The sequence below is a fragment of the Gavia stellata genome, chromosome 3 (genome assembly GCF_030936135.1).
Source record: "Gavia stellata isolate bGavSte3 chromosome 3, bGavSte3.hap2, whole genome shotgun sequence".
Taxonomy (NCBI): domain Eukaryota; kingdom Metazoa; phylum Chordata; class Aves; order Gaviiformes; family Gaviidae; genus Gavia; species Gavia stellata.
In genome coordinates, this window is record NC_082596.1 from 5,009,274 (window position 1) to 5,032,466 (window position 23,193).

Consider the following 23,193-nt stretch of genomic DNA (forward strand, 5'->3'; position numbering starts at 1 on the left):
AGCCTCCGGCCTAGACACAAGTACCTTTCCCCACTGGTCTTCGGACTCGCTCCATGTTTGTGTGTTCTCAGGTCAGGGGCACCCTGCCGTCTCACTCACAGCCTGTTTCTGTGTAGGCCTCAGAAGAAAGCCCTCCCTGCGTGGAAAATAGTTGGAGGTTGTAGACATGTAAGGGTGGTTTTAAAAAACTTCTTACCCTGTTCCTATGTGTCCTTGGGCAGATGTTTATTGCCAATTTTGTATAAAGGGTACTGTGCTAGGGGGACATTAATGTCACCCAGTATAGCTATTTTTCTAGAAAAAAGCTTGAAAATGATTCGGTTTTTTTTCCAAGCAAGTGGGATCTACAGCATTTGCAGTCAAACCCAAGGGATACTGGGTTTAATTCTGCCGTGAAACAAATCACTTAAGACCACTGTTCAAATTACGTTCAATTGGAAAATAAAGAACAAAGCTTAGTAGGGCTGAACTTTCCCTTTTTGAAGGGCTAAACAGGGAAAATGAGTTAAATTTATGTAAATATCTTTAAATAGCCTTATATTACATTGACTGTATCCTCACATTAAGGATAAAAAAAAAAAAAAACAACTTTAGTCAGGTTTTGCAACACAGAAAACAGCCCAGACTAGTTAGTCGCACATCTTTGTTCAGAGAAACATATTAGCGCTGGTTTTGATTAGTTTGATATTAAGTGTGCAGTACTGAATTACTAAGATGAAAGGTGCATCAAAAATATTTGTTAGATCAGTTGTTCACCTACGCAAATTTTCTACGGATTTCAGAGGAAGCTATGCATAAGTAAGGGAAGAGATTACTACATTGTTGTTTTAAAAACAGAGATGTTTGTTTATTTTCTTAACTAAAGCGTAGCTGAATTTTTAATAGAGTACCAAAAAATCATTAATGCTGTTTGTTTGAATTAGTAGGTATATTAAGGAGTACACTGAAAATAAATTTAAACAACCATGAGTAGTAGCCAGTTTCTTACTGTAACTAGCTGGATTTTGAGAGGTGTAACCTGAGTCCTGACAGGAATATCAGATTGTCGTTAATTTGAAACACATTTGAAACATTTCTGTGCTTTTGTGAATAGGAATTTGTATTAGTTACGCCTTTATTGCAATTTTTTTTTGCTTTAGTTTTATGGTCTGAATTTATTTTATTTATTGCAGATATACTCCTGTGGGGCGATCTTTTTTTACAGCATCAGAAGGGTGCTCAAATCCATTGGGTGGTGGCAGAGAAGTTTGGTTTGGCTTCCATCAATCAGTCAGACCTTCATTATGGAAAATGATGTTAAATATTGATGGTAAGTCCTATAAAAATCTTTACTTGTTCCTTCTTTCTCTTTCAGCGGAAAGGCAAAAATTTAGTTCCACTTGTTGGACTTCTTAAATTTCCTCAGTATTGTTGTAATATAACATTAATGTTTTTGTCTACAGTATCTGCAACCGCATTTTACAAAGCACAGCCAGTTATCGAGTTTGTATGTGAAGTTTTGGACTTCAAAAGTATTGAAGAACAACAAAAACCTCTGACAGATTCCCAAAGGGTAAAGTTTACCAAAGAAATAAAAGGTAATAATTAAATTACATAAAACTGCTTTATTCTGTCTGATGATGTGTTGCCAGTACACGTTCAAAGAATTTTCTATAGCGGTTGCCTTATTTGGGGACAGATTATCACAACCAACAGTGCACGTACGATTTTTGAGCAAAACTAAGAGGCAAGAATCATTTTATTACTTACATATATTTCAAGACTTTCAGAAGTCTACTGATAAATTTTATGCTTCAGTCTAGTTGTCCTTTTTTCTTAATACATCAGTTAATCTCTGTAGCGTGACAGAGTCACTTTATGAATATAAGCAAAGTTGGGTCAGTTCAGATAACTGCGTGGCTTCAGATTTGATGAATCACTAGTATAAAAAGTTAAGTGAGCATACTTATCCTTTTGGGGTTTTTTCTGAACCAGCCACATTTAAAGCTCAGGTATGCATGTAAGTAAATTATCACATATTTGAGAATCTGTGGTAACTATATATGCGTGTGCATTTTGCCTGTGGCAGATATAGGGTAGTTTAATTAGCTTTGCCCTTAACGAAAGTGCATTAGTGAAACCGTGAAGACGATATGTTTTATTCTAAGTGATGGGATGAACTAAAACTTTCTAGCAGGTGGATGGTAATTTATTTTAGTGAGATTAGTTTCTGGCTTGTGACTTCTGCAAGCTTCTCTTAAGTCATTTAGGTGTAGGTTCTCTTGACATACCTTCTTTTTTTTGTGCCTCACCACCACCCCAGTCACTTGATCAAGTGTCATGTCAAAGTTACTTGTGCGTGTTGGCATCTGAGAGCATCTCAGTGCAGAGGTACTACTGAGATCTTTTCTTTTCAGCATATAGAGCAGCATCCCTTATTATGTCAGTCTCCTTAAAAACAATTTATCTTCCCAAATGAATATTGCTTTATTGTGTTTAGAAGTTTTGTTTACTGTACTGCTTTGCTCTTCTTAAAGTACCCCCATCTCTAAGTAAATATGAGTTAAGTTAAATACAAAAATTTCATAGTTTTCACTTTTGAAACATATCGGTAGTGCCAATCCTGGGTCTATGACAAAGATACTCCAGTTCCTAATCTCATGATTTCAAAATGTTTACAAAGACTGGGATTTCATGTTTTTTTAAAAATTACCTGATGTTAATTTTTGCCAGTTACTGGTGTCAAGATTTTAATATTCCAGATTTTACTAATAATTTACAAATGTGGTTTTGCATATTTAGATATATTTCGTATATATACTCTCCTGGAAGTAAATTACAGTTTTTTAATATGACTGAATCAAAGAGTAGGAGGAAGGAATCTTACTGTTTGTGTTTACTGAAGGTTTCTTCTGGAAAATTGAGGTCCTTCCTTCATTATACGCTTGATAAAAAGCAAGCAAGTTAAAAAAGAAAAACAAACTCCATAAATCTATCATGCAGCTTTCTTGTTTCCACAAAATGTCCACAAAATTGTCTTTGCCCAACTAGAAGTTAGCAAGAAAAGTATAAATAAATAAATCCTGAGTTTCTACTGGTTGTAAGTGTTTTGAAAAAATAATCAGGCACTGAATCGCCATCTGCTTTTGTCATTTTTTCCATGAGGATTTTCATTCTTCAGATAGAAGAAGTCATCTCAAATTTGCAGCAAAGATAGTTGTAAATTGAGGTGTTGAGGTAACAGTTTATCTTTTAATGAAAATACTGTGATACAGATTTCGGATGTATTAATGAAAACTTGATATTTATTGAAGGTTTCATAATAGATGGCACTTTGAGCCATAACAAATCATGTGGAAAGATTAATACATTGTTTGGCAAGTTATTAGTGCTTTTGACAGATAGGGGAAGTACGCACTGTTACTCAGCAGCAGCCTGAGTTTATACACATGTGCAGATATATAAGGAATTTCTATGTACAACCCCCTCATTCCTATTCCCACATATTCAACTTCCTATTTCTAATAGCCCATCTACATCTGTTTCTGCCTAAGCATGAAAGTAATATAAATGAAAACGCTGCAGTCAAACATATATTTGTAAGCAATGGTAAATTAGGAAGAATTCTTGACGGGTATCCGTGTTGTGCTGGTTTGGGGTGGACAATTTATTCTTCTAGAAGTTTTTGGCTTTCAGGTGGGCTCGGCTTTTGTGCCAGTGAGGTTTTCAACAGATGTTTGTCTTCACAAAGAGTAAAGCCCCGTGGCCTCATTCCCATGGGCTCCTAGAGGCTGTATGGGTATTTCCCCCCCTCCGATTCATTAGTTCAGGGTTGGTTGCAATAGTTGGAGGTCTCACAGACACCATATGTTTAGACATAAAGTATAAACAAGCTTTTTGTTTCAAGGAGGTTGCGTGCCCTTTTTGTCCTTTCACCATCCTGGACTTCCTTAGAGGTACAGAATTAGAATTCACAGAATGCTTTCAGCTTTGTCTGTGAACTCTTGGGGCTTTGGAGTTTTGTCTTGTCTCTAAAATTCTTTTTTGAACTTTGGCTGAAGCTCAGGGATTTTGACTTTTAAGACTATAAAATGTTTTTTTGAGTATCTGTCTGGGATACCCTTCGGTTGTCGGAGAACAGGCTAAATAGTGAATAGCTTCACTGCACAATTTCAGTGGTCTTGTGTAGCAATTTAGGGGGCTGACACATTGATTTTGAAGAAATGGTGATACATGTTTTCCAATTTTTAGGTCTAAAGGTGGAGATAACACACTGTGGACAAATGAAAAGAAAGTACAGAGTGTGCAATGTCACCAGACGACCAGCAAGTCACCAAACGTAAAGTATTTTGATTCTTTTTAAGTGTATGTTTAATCTCAGGCTGGAAAAGTATCTTGCCTGCCTTACTGACATAGGAAAAGTTGTCTTGAAAAATGATACTTTCTTTGGTCAATACATTTAAAATACACCTCAAAGTATTTTCCCAATTTTGCTGTTCTTTTTGTTCTATTTTTGTTCTATAATGAATGTCATGGCATTTGAACCAATCGCTTGGTTTTAAATCTGTGGTGGTTTTGGTTGTTTTGTTTTGTTGGGTTTTTTTCATTTATGGATTTCTTCGACATTGGAAGAACAGGGTGCCCTATTGTAGTGTAACGTTTCCCAGAACTGTTGAGTAGAAAAGTAGTGCTAAACGGGATCAGCTTTCTAATCTTGCTTATTACCAATCTCTTTTTCCTCTGGAAAAAATGTTTATTTTTAATCACTAACCAGAGATTTGCACATAACTTCAATATGGAGGTATTTATTCTCTTTTTTAAGAAGGTAGTGTAAGGAACAAAACTGATACCAGCTTTTTACAAGAAGATAACTGATCAATATCTAAATCTGGTATTTAATTGCTTGGGCGTTGTTTTGTGCTCTTTCAGTGGTGTATTCTATTAATGAAAAGACAATATTTGTGCCACCTTGATGTAAGTATATGCAATTGTGTGTGCATATACAGAAATACATTTGTAACGTACAGAAAGAGAGAAATGCATTTCTGAAGCAATAATTGGTTTTGCAACTCTCAGAGTAGGCTTACTATTTTCTGTGCATGGCATATCATAAAATGTAGTACTGCAAGTATCCCAAATAAGCAGAAAATATTAGTCTTTGTCTCTAAGGCACCTGCTCTTAGGAAACTTAATTTATAGCTTCAGATATCAAGAATGTTAGAGAAATAGCCTTGTGTGGTACCATTAGAAGACACACGGTAGTGGCAATGTTGGAATCTTAATTACAGAAGTATACTTGCATCATGTCAGCAAGATAGGTTTAATCTCCAGTAAGCTTAACTTGTGCCAAGAAGTATATTGAGCCAGTGTGGGAAAGTATTCTACCATCAAGTAATGGCTTCTTTTCAAATTTGATTTCCAATAGATTCCCACTTCAGCAGGAGAATGGACAAACAGTTGAATGCACTGTAGCTCAGTATTTTAAGGACAGGCACAAACTAGTTTTACGCTATCCTCACCTTCCATGTTTACAAGTTGGACAGGAGCAGAAACACACGTACCTTCCTCTTGAGGCAAGTAAACTTTTAGATAATATTGTATTCTGGGAATGGGGGAAGGAGGTCAGAGGGAAAAGGCTCAAATGTTGACAAACTGTTTTTTGAGTAGCCAACTTCAGAAATTGTGTAATGCGGCAATGAAAGAAAAAAAACCCACCCAAAACAGTTGCGTTGTGTTTTTTAACTTCCTTTGTGCGGGGATATTTTAGGTGTGCAACATAGTGGCGGGACAAAGATGCATAAAGAAACTCACTGACAATCAAACTTCCACTATGATTCGGGCAACTGCCAGATCAGCACCTGACCGTCAAGAAGAGATTAGCAAATTGGTGAGTGTTCTGTTGAAGAGGAGTGAAGTATAGTAATGGGCCTTATTTTTCTCTTACTATTAGCAGATACTAAATAGTTTGTGCACTACACACAGGTTATGAGCTTGTTTTTATAAGACTCTCCATTAATTACAGAGAAATACATTCTTAAAAAAGGTTTTCAAGTGTGCTTTTGGTGTTTTATTTCAAATTTTGAGGCATCCATGTATCCAAGTGGAATTAACAGAGGCTCTGAATGCTTGGCATCACCCATATGTGTAAGGGGTGTGTGCCTAAATACAGGTTATCTCGGAAAGTTTTAGATCTCATAAAAATGACTTCTTTTTCTGCAAGAAATATCTAATCCCTTTTAATTTCAGATGCGGAGTGCGAGTTTTAATACTGACCCTTATGTTCGTGAATTTGGAATAATGGTCAAAGATGAAATGACAGATGTGACCGGTAGAGTCCTACAGCCTCCTTCAATCCTCTATGGAGGCAGGGTATGTTGAACAGATACTGTACAATCTGTAATAGCTTCAGTTACCAGCTGTGATAACTTCTATAATGTGGTTGCTTTAAATGAATGATGTTGGGTGTAATGCAATAAAGTCATCATAGGTGTAATGTTTAGAACTTGCATTTAAGGACTTTCAAAAATTATTTAATGGGCATGTTGTGTTTGATGCTCTGTCCCTCAATCGCTTGTTTATTTCGGAAAGTAGAGCTAGGGTAAAAATGCACTTACATAAACTTAAGAGAAAAATGTGTGTAAGCTGTATTTTTTTTTCTTTCACACACTGTTTTATTGTGTGTTGCAAGAAGAAACCTGCAAATAGCAGTTCAAATTGGCGTGTATGGAGAGGAACATAGAGAACTTTAATTATTACTGTTCATTTTTGCCTTCCCTAACTCTGAAATCTTCCTGAACTTCTGGTTGGTTTTGCGTGTTGTGGGTGGAGGAGCTGTGTTTAGGACAACTGTCTTAATGTATTAGCTCTTCCAGCATGTTTTTCTCCAGAGCCATCTCTTCCTGTTGGAGTATTGACTCACAGGTTTTTTTCTTTACAGTGGCTTTTCAGATGGCCTTCCTGACGTAATCTTGCTACTGTGGTGTCTTTCAAAAAAAAAGCTTGAGAAACAGGATTTTCTAGCAATTATAGAACATGTCTTGTTCTTATGCAAGACGAAAGCCTTGATGGCTAGGATAACTTAATTTGTGGAGACTTCAGATGAACCTCTTCTAGATGCATTGCTAGCTGAAGATAGTTCTGTCCCTGTGCACAAATCGGGCTGTTACCTCCATAAACCCGCAATGGGAGAAGATCTTGTGTCTTGTCAGGCAAAATCGGGCAGATTAACTCAAACCTTCCTTCACTGACAGGTTAAGATAACCCAGCTGTCTTTGCCTGATCCTGATTAGGGAGAGTGCTCTCATGAACTATTCCGGCAGCAGGGGAACTGGGGGAACAAGAGCTTAATGGCAGATGAGTGATGGAAAGTCGAAGTGGGGGAGGTACTGCCTTCAGCAGACACAAGGCTTTGCAAAATGAATTATCAAATTTGTATGTAACCTGAAAAATTCCCATAAATTGTAGCTGTTGCTGCTAAATGAGAAGGCAGACATTGTGATAACTTGTCTGAAGTATCTACTGGGTACTAATACTTATTAAGGTAATTAACATCACCGGAATTACTTTAGTGTTGTGGTTTTAACCCCAGCCGGCAACTAAGCACCACACAGCCGCTTGCTTACTCCCCCACTGCCCCAGAGGGATGGGGAAGAGAATTGGGAAAGTGAAAGTGAGAAGGCTTATGGGTTGAGATAAGAACAGTTTAATAAATGAAATAAAATAATAAAAATTAAAATTGTAATGAAAAGGAAAATAACAAAAAAAAAAAAAAAGATAAATAAAACCCAAGAAAGACAAGTGATGCAAATGAAAAGAATTGCTCACCGCTCTCCGACCGATGCCCAGCCTGTCCCCAAGCAGCAGTCTCCCAGTCAGCTTGACCCCTAGTTTATATACTGAGCATGACGTCCTATGGTATGGGATATCCCTTTGGTCAGTTGGGGTCAGCTGTCCCGGCTGTGTCCCCTCCCAACTCCTTGTGCACCCCCAGCCTACTCGCTGGTGGGGTGAGAAGCAAAAAAGGCCTTGACTCTGTGTAAGCACTGCTCAGCAGTAATGAAAACATCCCTGTGCTATCAACACTGTTTTCAGCACAAATCCAAAACACAGCCCCATACTAGCTACTATGAAGAAAATTAATTCTATCCCAGCCAAAACCAGCACATTTAGTCATCTTATTATATCCCTTGTCCTCTAGATAATCCATCACAGTAACTAACGTCTGCTTGATGGGTGAGAAAGTGTTGTGCAGGTCAAAGTTGAATAATTGATCATCTTTTGTCAGCTTGTTCACATTTTTTCTAGAGTTGCGTGAGTGACATCGAACCACTTAGCGATGTGTAAAATATTGATAATACTTAAATTAGTTGCTCTTGGAAAATTCACTGAACAGTTGTAAAGTTGCTGTAGAAGTGTATGTTCTTGTTAACATTACATACTAAGCATAAATCTGACTTACTATCCATGTGTAATTTCTTTCTGCTGATGATTTATATAAGCAAAGGAAACATCAACGATAAAATGAACAATATGAGCTTTATTTTTATGAGCTTTATTATGAGCAAGCTGTCTTGCTACAGTGATAGAATGATCTTTATAAGATAGGATAGATGTTTGAACAGTGGAGAGAAAGACCTGAGAATATAAATAGCCTGCTAGTCAGAGGGAAGCAGAAGCATAACTGATTTGTGTTGGCATGAATCAATTTTTGCATTAGTGTTTTGGGTTTTGGTTTTTTTTCCTTCCATTTCCAGAATAAAGCAATTGCTACACCAGTTCAAGGAGTCTGGGACATGAGGAATAAACAGTTTCACACTGGAATTGAAATAAAGGTTTGGGCAATTGCGTGCTTTGCTCCCCAGCGCCAGTGCACTGAAGTTCATCTTAAGTAAGTGTGTTTCATAAGATGGTGAACTTATTATTTGTTATGTATGGAAATACCATAATTTCACTTATTTAGAACATATATTTTGTTAAATTGTTTAACGTATGGCAATACCTCTTTAACAGTGCTTTTGAAGTTCTGTCTCTTTGTGTTTTGAATGATGCCAATGTGATTTCAATGCTAGCATCATGAAATCCTCCAAATCAGACTTACCAAAAGCAGTTTGTGCTATATGGCAGGTTTCTGACCAGCGAGGCCTTAGGACAGAGTTTAAGATGACTAAAATCATGTAATGAAGGGTGTTTATCACTAAGTATTTGTCAAGAGTGAAAGCTAATATGTATGTCATCTTAAGCTCTTTTCCTGGTGATATGGAATAGATTTATTTGTGCAGAACTTACTTAAAAGGGAAAAAATTGAAAAAGCAATCCAACTTTTGTCTAAAACTTTTTACCCTCTAGAGTTACCGTAATGTGCAAGTTGCTGTGTTTGTAAGATGGGTAGGACTAGTTGTTCTCTTGACTTTGAGCATTTGAATGAAACTTTCAAATTTGGTTTCTCTGTCTTTGGATGGAACATGATTGTTGAAAGCCTGTTGTTAAAAGTGACATCTACCATTCTTAGATCAGGGAAAGTGTGCATGCCTGTGTAAATGGATTGTCTAATTCCTTCTTCTGTACACGGTTGCCTTCCCTTCATGCATGGGCAAGTGCAGCTCTTACAGCTACCCTAGCAGGTGACTCAGCTGCTCTTTATAAGGTGAACGCAAGCCAGTGATTGTTCATAACAATGGTATTGCTGTAACAGTGTTCCTTTAGATGATTTGCTAAAGAGCTTGGGAGTTTTTCCCTAGCAAGTGGTGAGAAAACAGTGGGAATCCTACCTTTTACTTTTCTTCCCATTGTGTAAGGCTAGGGACTTGTTCTCTAGGTATATAGCAGGAACTAAGCTGCCAGAGAATTTTCCTTTCTGCACTGTTGCTTCTGGTGGAAATGCTGCATAGGAGAAGTTAGTCAATGTTGAGAGATAGGCAGAAGTCACCAACATAATAAGTCAAAATAAAATTATTTGATGGAGTTTGTCCTTACCGTGAAAGGACATTCCTTCGTACTAGGAGTATGGCTGCATCCAGTTGCATCTTGTTGCCTCTTGTTACATCTTGTTGAGCAAGTTGGAACTCGGCTGCTGTAGATCCGTTAGAGTAAACACCTTGAAAATCCCTAAAAGTCTTCAAAATCATCCTGCTTTACCTCTCAGGAAAAGGGAGAGAATATTCTCTCTTAGACACCATGCTTACAGATGGACTTCTAAAGGATCAAAACCTGTGCCATTTTAGACTTGCATCTTCTGCCACTGACTCTTTCTGCTTACAGTGGCGAGTGCTTGTTTTGCCAGGGAAAGTGCTTAATGTGCCTATTTTCTGCAAGAAGCCACAAGCTGCAGGGCTGACGCTCACAGACTGTTATGATTCATGAAAGTTAACAATGTGTTTGGAAGAAACTGAATCTTCACACCCTCTCAGTGGGTAAGACTGTATTATCTGGCACCCTTTGGTGAAGACGAGCAACTTCTTAGACACTTATGGGGGCGTCCACTCCAAAACAATAAAAGGGGCTTTGTCCGTGTTTATGTCAGTTAAGCATTGCTGCCTGGGATCACGCGTTTACTATGCTGGCCATTAAACCAAGTGCCAAAGGAGGACATCTCTGGGTGCGTCAAAACACTAGTTTTGATCAGGAGCGCATATTTGAAGTGATGCTCCTGATGGTTGCCAATTGCCATACCATGTTCTGCATCAAGGAGCAGTCTGATTGTACAGTGTGGATTTTTTTTTTTGGATAAAACTGGACTAGAGGATGTGCTTCAGCCACTAATAGACGTTCAGCCCACCGCACTAGTCTACAGCCACTGTGACGAAAAATCCCAGAAACACATGTAGCATGGATGTTGGCCCCTCAGCACCAAGTACTCTTCTCTACTGGTCTGCGCTGTGACACCTCGCTACTTCCTCATCTTGCCTTTATTTTATGGGGATGGGACTTAAAGGCTACTCATGCACCATTGACTGCAGGCATCTAACCTGGAGAAGCCATGACTTTGAAGATGCTTTCCAGACTGGGTATACTTTATAGAGCCTTAGACTCCTACACTGAAGTGCTTTTCATTGTCTTGCTTAAAACAGGCAGTGTCTTCGTGGTGTCCCTTCAAAAGGAGAGATTGCCAAACACTGCCATGTCAACAAGAGCCAGGAGAAGGAGGCAGGCTGCAGTGCAGCATACCCTGCTAGCAGGGAGCCTGAACCAGTCTTCACTGATAAAAGCCTCTGACAAAATCAGGTTGTCTCCATTTCTGACCACTTCTGTCAAAGGGTGACTTACATTTGCACCATCCTTGGAGGAAGTTTGTCTTCACCTCCAGGATACCCCTTTTCTCTGATATCTAGCACGGGTTTTTTGCGCATTTTTATTGATGTTAGATCAATTCGCTGAGACACAATTGCTGGTAACTTCTGTTGGTTGCTTTCCTCACCAAGAAAAAGAAGGAACTCCAGCCATTTCTGTAGTGGTAGTACCACGTGGAAGTATGGTACAACAGGCTATCCAAAATAGCATCATTGCAGCGTTTTTGCTAAAAGTACCTTATACTGTATCTCCCATAGAAAGATCAAGTAAGGTGGAATTTGCTTGTGGAAATGAAGTTTTTAGTAATGGCGTTATTTATACAGCGCATCTCCTCATCTTCCCCTGTCTTTCCTTCAGCGACGACATAGGTACAGTCAATTAAAGGTGCACTTGGGGTAAATTCCCAGGTTTTTGGACAGCGCAACAACTCTGCAAGTTTAACAGGATTGTTCCATTAAAAATAACAACAAAAAATCAAGACAGACTTTGCTACCTGAGAATCTAATGTATTTGTTTACATCCTTTAGGTCCTTTACAGAACAACTGAGGAAGATTTCCAGAGATGCAGGAATGCCAATCCAGGGGCAGCCGTGCTTCTGTAAATACGCGCAGGGAGCTGACAGTGTGGAGCCCATGTTCAGACATCTCAAGAACACTTACACTGGGCTGCAGCTTGTTGTAGTAATTCTGCCAGGAAAAACGCCAGTCTATGGTCAGTAAGTGCAAATCATGAGCATGTGTGTTTCAGTCAGAATTTCATGTATTTTTTGTGAAGTATCTGAATGAGAGAAGTTTAATTCTGGTTTAACTATATAAATTCCATCTAGGGAATGGCTATAAATCAATTTTATTCTTCTTGTGCTACATGATGTTTTATATTAAGACCTTAATTATTTTCATTACTTTGGTCTATGCTTTTAATTTGCTTTTCCACATTCTTCCTGTTGGTTGCATTTGAGATGCAGTTTGTGAGTGAGAAAGCTAAACCAAGGCTTTTGTGAAATTGATGAAATTGATATGCAGTGGATTAAAATATGCTTACTATAATTTGTGTGCTAAAAATTCCAAGTGATTGAAGAAGTAATGAACTCAAGAACCGTGTAGCTTTTAGAACTTCTTTGCTTACTCACACCATCACCCTTTTGCAAAAAAAGTTGAGTGAAGGAGATTTCTGCAGGTTGATTTCCTCCCCCCTCCCCCCTTTAGATTTTTAACTCTTGGGTTGCGAGAACACAAATGCATGGAAGGTGAAAACTCAGCAACTTAAACTGTTTTTTGGAAACAGATTGACAGTTAGTGCATTTGACATAGCACATGCACATAGGTTTTAATATGTTTTAGAGAAACCGTGCGTTTTGGTTTGAACTAGCACTTCCTATAGGCAAGACTGCTCATTTTCCTATCCTACCTTCCTCCTTTTTTCACTTACCTTGCCTAATCGCAGCATCATCCACTATTTTTCTCCCATAGCTTCATGGACTCTCTCTTCTCTGATGGTTCAGATCTACCAAGCAGCTGCAAATTTGTTTTATCCCATCCCTCACTAATATACCAGAAAATAATTTCCTAACTTTCTTTTCCCAAGATTATCTCATATAAGGTAAAAAGAGAGATTAAAAAAGGGACCTTATCAAAATAGTGCCTTTTTTGCCCCCTTGATTCAGCCTTGCAAAGGAAGTGGCTTATCTCTAATTTGTTCAGTAGAAATTCAGTGCAAAATGACATTTTCACTTTTCCTGCTTGGCATTAAAAGGGGACTCTTTCCTCTGCTTAACCACTGAGAGGATGTGGTACCACTCTCATCTGCTTTCCTTGTCATTATCTTTAATTATAGTTCCTTCTGGCCCCTCTAATCATCTCTATTTTCTCTGTGCACTCTTCCATAGTCTTGTACTTCATATACCCCCATTCTTGTCTTTTCTCCTCCTCTCACCCTGTTCCTCCTCCTCACCCTTCTCCGTCCAGAGAAGGGCGACGAAGCTGGTGAGGGGTCTGGAGCACAAACCTTATGAGGAGCGGCTGAGGGAACTGGGGTTGTTCAGTCTGGAGAAGAGGAGGCTGAGGGGAGACCTTATCGCTCTGTACAACTACCTGAAAGGAGGTTGCAGAGAGGTGGGTGTTGGTCTCTTCTCCCAAGTGACTAGCAGCAGGACAAGAGGAAACGGCCTCAAGTTGTGTCAGGGGAGGTTCAGGCTGGATATTAGGAAAAATTTCTTTACTGAGAGAGTGGTGAGACACTGGAACAGGCTGCCCAGGGAGGTGGTGGAGTCACCATCCCTGGAGGTGTTCAAGGAACGTGTGGACGAGGCATTGTGGGACATGGTTTAATGGGCATGGTGGTGTTGATGGTTGGACTCAATGATCTTACAGGTCTTTTCCAACCTTAGTGATTCTATGATTCAAAAAACCTCTTTCCGTCTCCAGTTGCCAAGGGGGGTTTGCATCTTCTCTGAGCCTGTCTTGGAGCCTGAATTTCTTCTTTTTCTGAGCATAAGAGTATGGCTCTCTTAAAGGCTTTAAGTCTCAATTTTGTTGTTGCCAATAGGATTTATTTTAACCTTTTGAATAGTACAGTTCTTAATGAGTTTCTTTTGGAGTTTTGTGTGCCATCCTTTGCTAAACTGGCCACTTCTTATGCAAGTGCTAAACTTGCAGTGATAAACTGGTTGGCTGAATATTACTCGACATGTTACTATTAAGTTTGCATTGCTAGTCCAGTGTTTAATAATGAAACAAGTGCTCATCATCCTAATATTATCGACATTACCTACTTCATTAGCCAAAGGTTCTTCCATGCTGATGATAAAACACTAATTCTAAAGTTACAATTAGTGTAATTTAAAAAAAATTCTTAGTTAAAATAAGCCAACAGTGCCTTTAGTTATATTTAGGACCCAGTTACTGTGCTGTCGGCAGGTGGAGCAGTACAGAACTGGGAGGAGGTTTATTGGAGCCTGGGGTTGGGTTTGGAGGTTAGGTTCCTTGTTTCTTTAAGCTTAAACGACTGCTTTGCTAGAACTCTAGGTGTAGTTAATTGTCATTGAACTAACGTGTTCTACACCATGTGATCTGCATTATGCAAATTTTTTTTGTTTTTACTTTGTTTTGCAGCGGAGGTGAAGCGTGTTGGTGACACTGTGCTGGGAATGGCTACGCAGTGTGTTCAGATGAAAAATGTGCAAAGAACAACACCGCAAACTCTGTCTAACCTTTGCTTAAAAATAAATGTCAAATTGGGAGGCGTAAATAATATTTTACTGCCACAGGGAAGGTAAGCTGTCTTTCAAAGAGGAAGAGGGTATTGTATTGTAAAGAGAACACGCATCAGATAAAGAGAACTGAGTGCTTTTATCTGTAGTCGTAGCACTGTCTTCAGTCAAACTATCTTTTGGCTTCTAATAAATAGTCCTGCAAAAGTTACATTACGAAGACTGGAGAGGAGTACTTGTTCCAGTTGAAATTTATAATATTGTTATTGCAATCTGACCATTGAAATATACAACTTTCATTTGAATGAAAAATTTGTAATACTTTATTTGCCTTGAGTTTTCAGAAACAAATAGAGAGCATCTTGAATAGTAGTGCCTTTTCCTTTACTGTTTAATTGTGATCAAGATTCTTCTTGTTGTATGTCTTAACTTACATAGACATTTAAGAAACCAAAAGCTGAAAGCAGGAAACTCTTAACTGGTTTCCAGGTCGTTTACCTTGCAATTTCTTATTAATATTACACTGATAAGTTTTAGTTATACTGTGAATTATATTCTGTGAAGTTGCTTTGATACTATTGAATTCTTTATTGGACATGTCACTGAAGTCCTGCATATAGTTGAGTGGGAGTGAAATGAGTATCTTTTTTATTTGTAAAAAAGGAGGGACCCTGCTGTTAGAGACTATATTTGGTTTGTGTATCATCTTAAAACATATGTTCTTAAATTGAAACTTTTCATCAGTTTTATTGAAAAATCAATGGCAAGAAATTCTAATGGAAGAATGAACAAAATACAACTCGTTTTGCCTTACCTGTGCAGGATAGAGAAGGCTAGCATAAAGATGTATAGAGTTACTTTGATCAAAATGAACAACTAGGTTTCTACGTTGGTAAAAAGATGGCATTTTTACAATCATTGCATTTCAAGTTGTAGAGAGAGCTCAGGGAATAACCTACTACATCATTCTTGGGAGCCTGTTTCAAAGAAGTCAGCATTCTGTTTTGCGCAGATAAGCAAATTTTCACTTTGACGTATTTAGGCTAGTCAGAAGGCAGCTGCTGAAAAATAATCCAACAACAAGTACTTAGGGAGGGGAAAAAGAACGCGTTATCAGAAGGGATATATATTTTGTATCTTGTTAAATTCTGTTTATTGAATTAATATACTTAGCCTGGGTAATGTGCTTGTTGGTGACTCCTATTAAAGCAACTGAAAATCATTGTGTTACAGTGCATGCATTTTAAAAAGGCACGGTGGGTTTTTTTGTTTTTTTTCTTGTCCTTTGTTTTTTTCCAAAAAGGACTTAAAGGTAGTGCTGTGGAAACAAAAGAGAAACACACACACCCCATATAAGTAGTTTTATGCTGATTCATAAACATAAGGTCTCTGTTAAATGGCATATGCTGACAGCAGTGCGGCCAGAAAGTTGAATTCTGCTCATTATACCAATAAACTACGCATTCATGAAAATGGAGTTAAATAGAGGGAAAAAGACAAAATGGCACAACTACACACAACACCTAGATGTTCTGTAAAAGTGCAGGTTTTGGGTATTTAAAACATAACTCTTTGGTTTTTTGTCCGTTGAGTGGATGGGAATGGAACAGCTTTTTATTTGTATAATTGCATTGTAAGTTACATTGTCATAATTACCTTCAAATTCCTTCTTAGAGAAGGTCTGAAAACAGCAGAACCTATCTACGTAACCATTCCCCTCCACACCCACACACATGAAAAAATTCTGGTGGCCTAAGACCTCCTGTTTAAAATAGTTTTATTAAGGAATAGAGTTGAAGCTTGAAACTTCCAATGTGTAGTGTTTTGGTGTTCTACTCTTGATTCAGTGGATTAATATCTTAACTTAAAAGTTTGTTTAAAACTTTGAAGCATAGTTTAAAAAAAAATCTACTTTTAAAATAATGCCTATGATACCCACAAATTTGTACTTCCTTACCAATGCTGGTTTTTTGTTCAGAAACAAAATCATAGCATTTGTATATGTGCACAGTTCTTTAATTTTCTCAGGTGCGATTTGTTGCTAAGGAATCAACTTTTATTCTTTTCTATGGTCTAATTAATAAAGGCTGCAATTCTCCAAGTTAAAAAACAGGAACTTTTTTACTCATTTTTGATGAAAGGTAACAATTAGCTATGCTTTAAAAATATGCCTAAGTATTTAGTATGAGAAGCCTAATCAGGACTTCTGATTACTGTCACAGTACAAGTGACCAACTCTAACAGAGTGAAAATTGTTGACTAATTCACTGCAAGAATATAGAGTGCCATTTACTTGAGTTATAATGTGCTTTATTAAGCATAAGCCTTGCTGCTTTTATAAATTTGCTTTCTCTTTATTAGACCACCAGTATTTCAACAGCCTGTCATATTCCTTGGTGCAGATGTAACTCATCCACCAGCTGGAGATGGAAAAAAGCCTTCCATTGCTGCAGTGAGTAAATTGTGTAATGATCTTTAACCCCTGCTCTCTCCTGCTGCTCAGCTCTAATGCATTTTATTTACTTTTCAATTCTTTTGTGGTTCGTTTCTTTTGATTGCCTAATTATAGTATTATAAATTATTTTTTTGCAGGAATCTAATGAAACTTTGGAGAGCTTGCAGTGATACTAATTACTTAAATGTGTACTTAAAAAGCTTGTAAAATGCCTGAGCTGCTAATACACAGAGGAGCTTTTCTATTAGCTGATATTTATCAGCAACCTGTAATAAGCTGGTGCATGTTTAAGTCAGCTTTTTCAGCAGTTAAAAATGTTAAGAATTTATCCATTACTGATAGGGAACTAGGCTGGCTCAGTTGAGGGTTTTGGGGATTCAAGCCTCCTGACAACACAAAATGTGCAGTAATCTCTTGGAAGTGTACTCCCAAAATACAGGGAAAGGCCTTTGACTGGCTTCATGGCAAACACCTGTAATGGCTGCTCTGGCTCATTTAATAGTGAAGATCGTTGGTGACACCATGTGCAGTATCTTAGCCTGTGGTGCTAAATAAACAAATACCTGTTTTAAAAAGTTACACATGTGTGTCCAGGGAAAACCAGGTGGAAATGTGCTTAGTTGTGATTTCTGACATACGGCATTTGGATTTTTTTGTTTGTCTCTTTATTTTTAAGTCCCATGCCACTTTTACGATATATTAACTTTGATGTTTCACAAACAGAAAAATCCCTTCCTTTGGCGAGCGGTGTCTGTTTGGTGTGGCTATTTCTGTGGTGGCTCACCATTTCAGGTTCATGGATTCATCCACAGTGTCCCAGAAAAATACTTGGTCTTCAGGAGTTCAAATTCCTATGCTGCAATCCTAACTAAATCAATGGTTTCATGGTATCAGTGCTCTAAATTGTATTTGTTTTTTTAACTGTACATAGGTGCAAATAGCAAATTAGTCTTTTAGATTTAAAATAAGCGTTCCGTTTCAGCAGGGTACGTTACCATAGGTAGACTAAACTCCAAGTTCTCTCCAAGCACGTTATGATTTTGACTACATCTTTCCTAGGTCAACCCCTTAGTTTACAAGATACTGTTAAAAGGATAGTACAGTTATCTTCATGAAATACCTTTATTAAAGTGCTTTCAAGTTTGGTTTGATACTAAGCGTTTTTTCAACAGGTTGTAGGAAGCATGGATGCTCATCCTAATCGATACTGTGCCACTGTTCGCGTCCAGCAGCACCGCCAAGAAATCATTCAAGATTTGGCTGCCATGGTCAGGGAGTTGCTTATTCAGTTCTACAAATCAACCAGATTTAAACCAACTCGTATAATCTTCTACAGAGATGGCGTTTCTGAGGGGCAGTTTCAACAGGTTTGGGGTTTTTTTTGAGATTTTGATGGGGATGATGTTTTCTGGTAGTAATGTAGTTCATGTAGTTGGAGTTATGAAAAGAAGTATACCCTCAACAAATCTTCCCTCAACAAATTTGTTGGATTCTAACAAGCAGAGCTTTTTTTCATATTTTTCCCCTTTAAAATACTTCCCTTTGCAAAATTATAAATGACAGAGTATAGTTTTAGCACTCAAGTTATGTTGAACATCTGTGACCTATTCAAGATACATAACTCAAACTGTATCCCATAGAACTTGGACAGTAAAGAAAAACTAAGTGTAAGTTGATTTGCCTACTTTTTTAACCAGGATTAATAAATGCTGTATTTTCACACTGTCACTTTTAATTCATTCCTGATAAAATTCAACAAATACTTTCTTGTATTTATTTTGTTTGCTTACAGGTACCATATTTTATGAAGTATTTTTCTATATATTTTAAAGATATTTACATATGCTTTCCTTTCCAGTATTTTTATGTGTAAATTAAAAGATACAGAATTCAGTCATCTTCTCAAAATCCAAGGGGAAGGGAGTAAAAGTCACTTGGTAAACTTGAATTAATAAAATAATCTTTGTATGAACTCCCCCCCCCCCCCCCCCCATTTATCATTGTTTTTCACTGAATTTTTAACTTATAATTAACCCAAATCCTAAATCATCGCTTTTTGTTTTATTGCATTTCCTTCTCTGTCAGTTCTTATTGATGCCCGTAGTCCTGCATGAGAATTCACAAAGCTGGGAAGGAGCATGCAGTTGAGCAATTCTGGATTTCATCCCTTGTACTGGTCTGAAAAATAATTAGGCTGTTGTATATTCAGCAGCGTAATTAAATGTTCATTTGTATTTGGCAGTTAAAAAGATTTTGACATACAGCTCATTAGTCCAAGCCTCGTGCTTGGAGCTGAACAAATATGGAACCAGCTCTCGCCTGGCTCAGGAAACTGGTGATCTAATTTGTTCTCATTAAATGGAGAAATTAAGGTTTGATCCTGCATGCTTTGACATCACACTACTCTGAGTGACAATGCAAGAAAGAACATGATAAATGAGAGTAATCTGTAAGATAGCTATCTTTCATATTTATCACACATCTTTATGTTTATGATTCAGGTTCTCCATCATGAATTGCTGGCTATCAGAGAAGCATGCATTAAACTAGAAAAGGATTACCAGCCTGGGATTACATTCATAGTTGTGCAGAAGAGGCATCACACCAGACTCTTCTGTACAGATAAAAATGAACGGGTATGTTCTAATTGTGACCAGCAAGTATCTAGCAGGCAGCCAAGTCACCTATTACTGCTTATTTAAGTAGTAAGAAACTTGTTTGAGAACTACATAACATAGTGGGTGAGATCTTTCTGCCTGGAAAGGAAAACCTTCATTTTCTGTCTCATATAATAAACTGGCAAGAAGCTTTTATGAAACATCAGCAGGATGTGCTTTTCAACAAGTCTGTCCATCCTTCAAGTTCATCAAATTTTTCAGGTTTCATTTCAGGTTTTTTACTGTCTCAAGTTCCTCAGGGGTTGAGATTGATCTACTTGAGTAGTGTAGGGTTTATAATGTCTACATCTGGAACAGTTACCTCAGGCACTCTTGTAAATAGAGATCGGTTTAGTATTCCCAACACCCTTTGAGGCACATTCCATCTGATTCTGGCACTAGTGAGTTCACTGGTTTGGGTGCCGTTGACTATAGAGTGACTTTTGGGTTACCAGCTGAGATGTAGGCAATTGCACAGTAGGCACTGAAATTGTTAGGTAAGGTGAACCCTACACTTTGAGAATACTTACTTTTCCGTTAATGCCACCTTTCATTCATCTTAGGTGTCTAATGTCTTAGACACGTGGAGTTTGGTTTGGGCATATCAAGCATCATAACACATTATCTGTAGTACTGAACATCTCAAATTGTTTTATGAGTGTTTCATAGTTGTTATTGTATCTATGTGAAATACATGTAGAAATATTTGATTCCACCTTTCTGGGTGGAGAGGAGATTCCCCGAGTCTAGGATGGCGTCATTGCTGTAAATGGAGAGTTCCTAACGGCAAACCTCTGTTCACAGATAGGGTTTTTCATGTTCTTTTTCCTCTGCCAGGCTTCTCTATGTAATTATTTGAAGCCCACTAGGCCTCAAGGCAATAATTAATAACTTTTAATGCTGACGTGAAGGTGTTTTTTATATTGATAACATGCTATGATTACAGTTTTAAATTGTTTTAAAGTAAAGAGTATTTTTAAGTTCTGCTTTGATGTGAAGTGTTTTTGAGGGAAGGAGGGGCTATGGATTGTCCTCTTTCAGGTATAAACAAGAAAAGTTACAGAGGAATAACCTGTCCTGGAATGAGAAGGTGAAAAGAATTTGACAAATCAGTTGCAGGAAATTCTTTTTACGTTAATCAGAAAAGCTAATCGTTGTAGGTAACTTCTAAGAAGGTTTTGCAGCTCGTCTTTCTTCTTCTGTAGTAGAGACACTCCAGAATTTCAGTAGAAGAAAAATTCAGTTTTGCTCATTCTTTCTTGACTTTTTAATTTTTACAGATTTTTTTTTTCTTGTGTTTTTTTCCTTACTGTACAGCTAAAAAGAAAAAAAACCTCTGTGTGTGCCTTACTATATTTGCATTTTCTGTTCACACAGGTTGGAAAAAGCGGAAACATTCCAGCTGGTACCACAGTGGACACAAAAATCACCCATCCGTCAGAGTTTGACTTTTACCTGTGTAGTCATGCTGGTATTCAGGTACAGCATTTTGTGTGGGATGGTAACTTTCAGAGATAACACTGGCTGTTGGTATTTCCTGCGTTCTTTACACAGGAGACAAACGGTACAACTTCCATCTGTGTATTTCAGCTTTTCATCTGTGCCATCCACAGTGCTCTTCTGTCATTGTTAAAATCTGAAAGACATTATGAAACTAAGTAGATATGCAGGACACCCTGTGCATTTAGTTTATTGTGTTTCTCTCCTGTCTGTGTGCTGCTTTGAATGGTAGCAAGGTATTTGGACTATTTTACAGAGCTGCCTCTTGTATTACATTCTCTTGCATCCCGTTCCTAGGAGACAACTAATATGTTTAGATAGCACCGTTGTAGTTTTACATTTTCTTGTGATTTCTTTTTCCCTGTCAGAAACTATTAATCAACAACAGTCCTGAAAGTCAACATTTTATATCATCTAAAAAAGTGTATTCAGTAGGGGCGCAAGTTAGATTGCTGTTAGCTATTAATGTTTTGCCTAAAGCTACTTTATATGATGGCTTTTTGTCAGATCTAAGTTTCACAAGATGAACGCGCATTTCAATAAGATCATTTAATTTCAGTAACAGGGATGAAATTCTAGAAAATGCAATCCTGTCCAAAAATGCAAAGGGATTGGTTATATGGGGAGCAAGGAGGGAGGTTGTTTGCCTTTTAAAAGGAAAAATTAGCTGAAGTATGTAGAATTGCTCATGTGTTTTTTGAGGAAGCAGCTGGTTATACTGCAGTTCACCTGCAGCGGTGGAAATTTAGAGATGTTTTTGAAATGCTGACATCCTGTGTGATCTGCCTTCAGGGAACAAGCAGACCTTCTCATTACCATGTCCTCTGGGATGACAATCGTTTCTCTTCAGATGAACTGCAGATTCTTACCTACCAGTTGTGTCATACGTACGTACGCTGTACTCGTTCTGTTTCCATCCCTGCACCAGCATACTACGCACACCTGGTTGCCTTCAGAGCCAGGTATCATCTGGTGGATAAAGAACACGATAGGTGAGTTGCATAGTTTTGAGTTATTACAGAGTTTGAATGTGGAAGGAAGTGGGCTTGTTAATTCTGGAGTCAGTAGTATCCCCAGTTAGCAGTATGAGGGTACATTTGGTCTTACCACTGAATTATAGCGTGGAAAAAAGTAGATGTACCTGTATGCTTCTGTGCTTTTTTGTTTCAGAACTTCAGTGGTGTTTTAAGGGTAATTAACTTTTGACTGTTCTGTTCAGAAGAAATGAATGATACAAAAACATTGTATGCAAGGAGAGGCAGATTAAACAGGGTTTCTCTCCCCCCCGCCTCTTTTTTCTTTTCCCCACCTCCCTTCTCTTTCAGTGCTGAAGGAAGCCACACTTCCGGTCAGAGTAATGGCAGAGATCATCAAGCACTTGCTAAAGCAGTTCAAGTTCATCAGGACACGTTGCGCACTATGTACTTTGCTTGACATGTTTTAATGTTTAGCAACTCAGTACAATACAGAGTTGGATTCACATGAGACCAGCTGCACTTAGACCAACAGTTGCCCAAGCTACAGTGACAGCCAGCAATGAGTGATGCATCTTACTTTTTTTTTTCCCATTTGCAAGAAAGCCTTCCGTCCAGATTTTCAGACTTGATTATGGACTGCATTCTTGTACCAAACCCCACTATTGTTGGAAATGTGGTTTGCCAAAAATCTCTAAGCTGCTTGGTGTAAAACAGACCCATATTTTGTAATTAAATCAAGAGCTGTGATCTCAGGGCTTAGGGGAAAAAAAAACCAACCAACAACCCAACCCACAAAACTCCTCATTCAGTTTGCTATTCATTTAATTGCTTTTAATAATTTGGAAAGATCTTAATTCGTACTAAAGTTTGATGGGCTAAAATGCTGTGAATTAGCTTTTAATACAAAGGAAAGCAAAGCATTTTTTGACTATTTATGAAGCCTTGATTATTCTAGATGCATTTACAAAATTCTTATTTTCAAAAGAAAAGAGTGACAGAATTCTGGTTTTCAACTGTCTTATAAAGATTATTCTCTGTGTGTCTAAGGGCAAATGTATTTTCTGAAGCTTGTTCTTGAATGTTTTTTATTGTGCTGCATTTGAAAATGTTTTTCATAGACTAAAGAAGAA

The 23,193-nt window shown here is 37.8% G+C and overlaps 1 protein-coding gene across 1 annotated transcript in view; it reads left to right on the plus strand.

Annotated features, from left to right (window-relative positions):
- Positions 1 to 22,520, plus strand: part of AGO2 (argonaute RISC catalytic component 2) — a 35,005-nt gene extending 12,485 nt beyond the window's left edge. The window contains 15 exon segments of the mRNA XM_059836036.1: positions 1,173 to 1,309; positions 1,443 to 1,577; positions 4,231 to 4,318; positions 5,405 to 5,552; positions 5,747 to 5,866; positions 6,226 to 6,348; positions 8,733 to 8,866; positions 11,793 to 11,977; positions 14,377 to 14,536; positions 16,836 to 16,926; positions 18,102 to 18,296; positions 19,431 to 19,565; positions 20,964 to 21,065; positions 21,879 to 22,078; positions 22,412 to 22,520. Of these exon segments, the coding sequence (XP_059692019.1) occupies positions 1,173 to 1,309; positions 1,443 to 1,577; positions 4,231 to 4,318; positions 5,405 to 5,552; positions 5,747 to 5,866; positions 6,226 to 6,348; positions 8,733 to 8,866; positions 11,793 to 11,977; positions 14,377 to 14,536; positions 16,836 to 16,926; positions 18,102 to 18,296; positions 19,431 to 19,565; positions 20,964 to 21,065; positions 21,879 to 22,078; positions 22,412 to 22,520 (2,062 nt within the window).
- The last annotated feature ends 673 nt before the right edge of the window (positions 22,521 to 23,193 follow it).